The sequence below is a fragment of the Acanthamoeba castellanii genome (genome assembly GCF_000313135.1).
Source record: "Acanthamoeba castellanii str. Neff unplaced genomic scaffold scf7180000083680, whole genome shotgun sequence".
Lineage (NCBI taxonomy): Eukaryota > Discosea > Longamoebia > Acanthamoebidae > Acanthamoeba > Acanthamoeba castellanii.
In genome coordinates this window covers 3,774-6,832 of record NW_004457563.1, presented here as the reverse complement: position 1 = coordinate 6,832, position 3,059 = coordinate 3,774, and the positions used below count along the sequence as shown (strand labels likewise).

At 60.5% G+C, this 3,059-nt stretch overlaps 1 protein-coding gene across 1 annotated transcript in view; it reads right to left on the bottom strand.

Annotated features, from left to right (window-relative positions):
• The window catches only part of ACA1_307260 (ankyrin repeat-containing protein), a gene marked incomplete at both ends in the record, with an annotated part of 7,175 nt that overhangs the window by 2,822 nt on the left and 1,294 nt on the right, over positions 1-3,059 (bottom strand). The window contains 15 exons of the mRNA XM_004342348.1: positions 105-168; positions 273-359; positions 460-505; positions 583-662; positions 762-875; positions 963-1,108; positions 1,227-1,331; positions 1,476-1,521; positions 1,635-1,861; positions 1,988-2,098; positions 2,191-2,309; positions 2,433-2,504; positions 2,612-2,791; positions 2,876-2,954; positions 3,026-3,039. Of these exons, the coding sequence (XP_004342397.1) occupies positions 105-168; positions 273-359; positions 460-505; positions 583-662; positions 762-875; positions 963-1,108; positions 1,227-1,331; positions 1,476-1,521; positions 1,635-1,861; positions 1,988-2,098; positions 2,191-2,309; positions 2,433-2,504; positions 2,612-2,791; positions 2,876-2,954; positions 3,026-3,039 (1,490 nt within the window). The remainder of the gene's footprint in view (positions 1-104; positions 169-272; positions 360-459; positions 506-582; positions 663-761; positions 876-962; positions 1,109-1,226; positions 1,332-1,475; positions 1,522-1,634; positions 1,862-1,987; positions 2,099-2,190; positions 2,310-2,432; positions 2,505-2,611; positions 2,792-2,875; positions 2,955-3,025; positions 3,040-3,059) is intronic.

Here is a 3,059-nt window from a genome sequence, read left to right as displayed (position 1 = left end):
AGCACCAGATGATGACGTGTCCGGAGTTGTGTTTCGACAAACGAGATGGCCACCACCACTGCTGTTGCATTGCAGAGACAGGAGGGCGGGAGAGTACCGATCACGGGTGCGGCGGCGAGGTCCTTCTTCTCCTCCTCCTTGATGGGCGATACCCACAATATGTCATCGCTGCGCCACCCACAACCCAACGACCACCAGACGCCACGTCACGCCATGTCAGAGTTATGGCGGAGTAGAGAGACAAGGAGGGGAGGCGCAGGCTTGGCGCGTACTTGCGTCCGCCCAGGTCGACGTTGGGGAAGAGGGCGTCGAGGGCCTCCTCGATGCGGCCCCACTCCTCCGAGCAGTCCTTCTGCGCCCTAAATTGATTGTAGGCGGCGACACGGCCGACCCCGACGCGCGCGTGAGGTGAGATCCCACGCCGCCCACCCTCACACACTCACTCGTAATCTGATGTACCTCTCGGCGAAGGCCGCCTCGAATTCCTCGTAGGTGATGCGGGCCACTGCGGAGGAAAGACAAGGCGTCAGCACCGTTACGGCCACTTGCCCCGAAACAGGAGGAGGGGGGGGGTGTGCGCACGGTCTTTGTCGCGGAAGTCCTTGGGCTTGGCGAGCACCACCCGATGCACGAACTTCTCCAGCATGTCCCACAGCCGATTCCTGCACACAAGCGCACACAACCCCCCCAAAAACCGTGTAAGACCATCGGTTGTGGTGCAAGGTGGTGGTGGTGGTGATGATGAAGAAGATTGGGCGTACGCCTTGGACTTGTCGAGAGGCAGCAGGATGAGGTGCCGCAGGATGTTGAGCCACACCGCCGGCGCCTGCCCCTCCGTGTCCTTCCGCACCAGCTCCGCCAACTCCCGCGGATTACTGAATAACAGTTAGCGTGTGTGTCAGTATGCAAGTCGTGTCGGTGCGTGCGGTGTGTGTCGTGTCGTGTCAAAGAGTGGCGCGTACTTAAGGTCGACGTCGAGGGCGGGGTAGCGGCAGCTGATGGCGGGTCGGAAGAAGGTGCCCAATATCCCGCCGCCTCCACCTCCCATGCCACCGCCACCGCCACCACCGCCGCTCGGGAACACGCTCGGTGTGGTGCGACCCTTGCCCTGCACGCCGGCACGCGACGATGCAATCGTCGTCGTCATCGTCATCAGCTCAAGTCGTTCTCGAGAGAGCACTTCGCACACATCCCAAAGCAAAGCGACGAGGGAGGGGGCGTGGTACGCGCAGGCTCCAGGCGTCTTGGACGGGGGTGAGCGTGATGCCCCGCTCCCGCGCCATCTGGTTGGGCGTGGTGCCCGCCACGTCCTTGGCGTCTGTGTCCGCACCCTGGATGACATACCACACATATGACAGCACGACACACACACCAACACACGACATACGACACACGACACACGACACACACACGCACGAGATGTTGGCCGTCGGGTTATTGATTCACTTCTCGGCACAGCACGAAGAGAGACGCACCTTGGTCATGAGGCAGTTCACCATCTGCATGCAGGAATCCAGTTCTCTGCGCGCCCAACGTTGTTATTAATCGTGTTGGCGCCACACACACACACGACACACACGCACAGAGGCAGTTGACGAGTGGGCGATCAGGGAATGTGTGTGAAAAGTTGGTACCCGATCTCGAGGGCGAAGTGGAGCGGGGTCTTCCCCTCGAGGTTCTTGTGGTTGACGTTGGCGTGGTGGTAGAGCAGGAACTGAACCATCTCGTAGTTCTCCTGCGCGATGGCGTAGTGCAGCGGCGTGTTGCGGGCGGCGTCGACCGAGTCGATGGCGGCGCCCCAGCCCAGCAGCATCATGAGGGCCGACATCGCGCCCGAAAACGCCGCGTAGTGGATCGCCATCTGCACACGCATGACACGCACCAGATCACACGCATGGCACAACACGACACGCACATACCAGACAGTCAGACACTCGCTCAATCTGTATTCATCAATAATAATTGTTTATTATAGAGGGCGGTGTACCATGCCACCGGAGGCGCGCGAGTCGAGGGTGGCGCCGGCTTCGAGGAGCTGCCCCAGGCACAGGGCGTGGTCGCGGTAGGCCGCCACGTGAACGGGCGCGAGTCCCTTTCTCTGTGTAGCATGAACCACAGACGCAACGCATGAGCGCGCACAAAAGTGGTGTGCCATACGTAGTGAATATGCGGGTGGGCATGTATATATACCGTGTCCTTGAGGTTGGGGTTGGCGCGCTCCTCGAGGAGGCGCTGGAGGATGTGTCCGTCGCCCCGCGACACGGCGAACCGCACCGGACAGTTTCCGTGCCCGTCGGCCTTGTCGATGTCTACACACACACCACGAGATCACACGCCCATATGAGTCTCTCCTCCCTCGATGATGACGACAACGATGACGAACTACCAACATGGCCACCAACAACAACAATAATGTGAATTAGGACGCGTACCGGCACCCAGCTGGAGCAGCAGGCACACGCAATCGTAGTGGCCGTTGTAGATGGCGTTGTGCAGCGGAGTACCTGTATACGCAGCACGCAGGCGTGTGAATGGTCCAAATAGATATAAACGAATAATTAATTTGGCGCGTGCAACAGGTCCTCCGGGATATAGGCAAGAAAGGGCGTACCGCCTTCGGCGTCGGTGGCGTCGATTTCGGCCTTGGCCTCCACGAGGCGGAGGATGGCGTCGTAGTTGCCCACGAAGGCCGCCTTGTGCAGGCACGTGTTGCCCTCCACGTCCCGCGAGTTGGGGTCGGCCCCGGCCGCCAGCAGCAGCCGCACGCTACTCACGCTACCACCCCACGACGCTGTTCATCCCCACCACCACCAGCAGCCACCACCGAGACCGCGTGAGATGATCGCCGTAATTTGTGATGCGTCACAAAGAGTACCTTCTTGGAGGGGCGTGACGCCATCGTCGTCGGCGACCTCGACCTTGGCGCCGGCCTTGAGCAGGGAGTCCACCAGCACCTATAGGCAGGCCCACACAACACACACACACACACACACACACACACACACACACACACACACACACACACCATCGCGTATGAGACTTGTGCATTGCAGGTATGG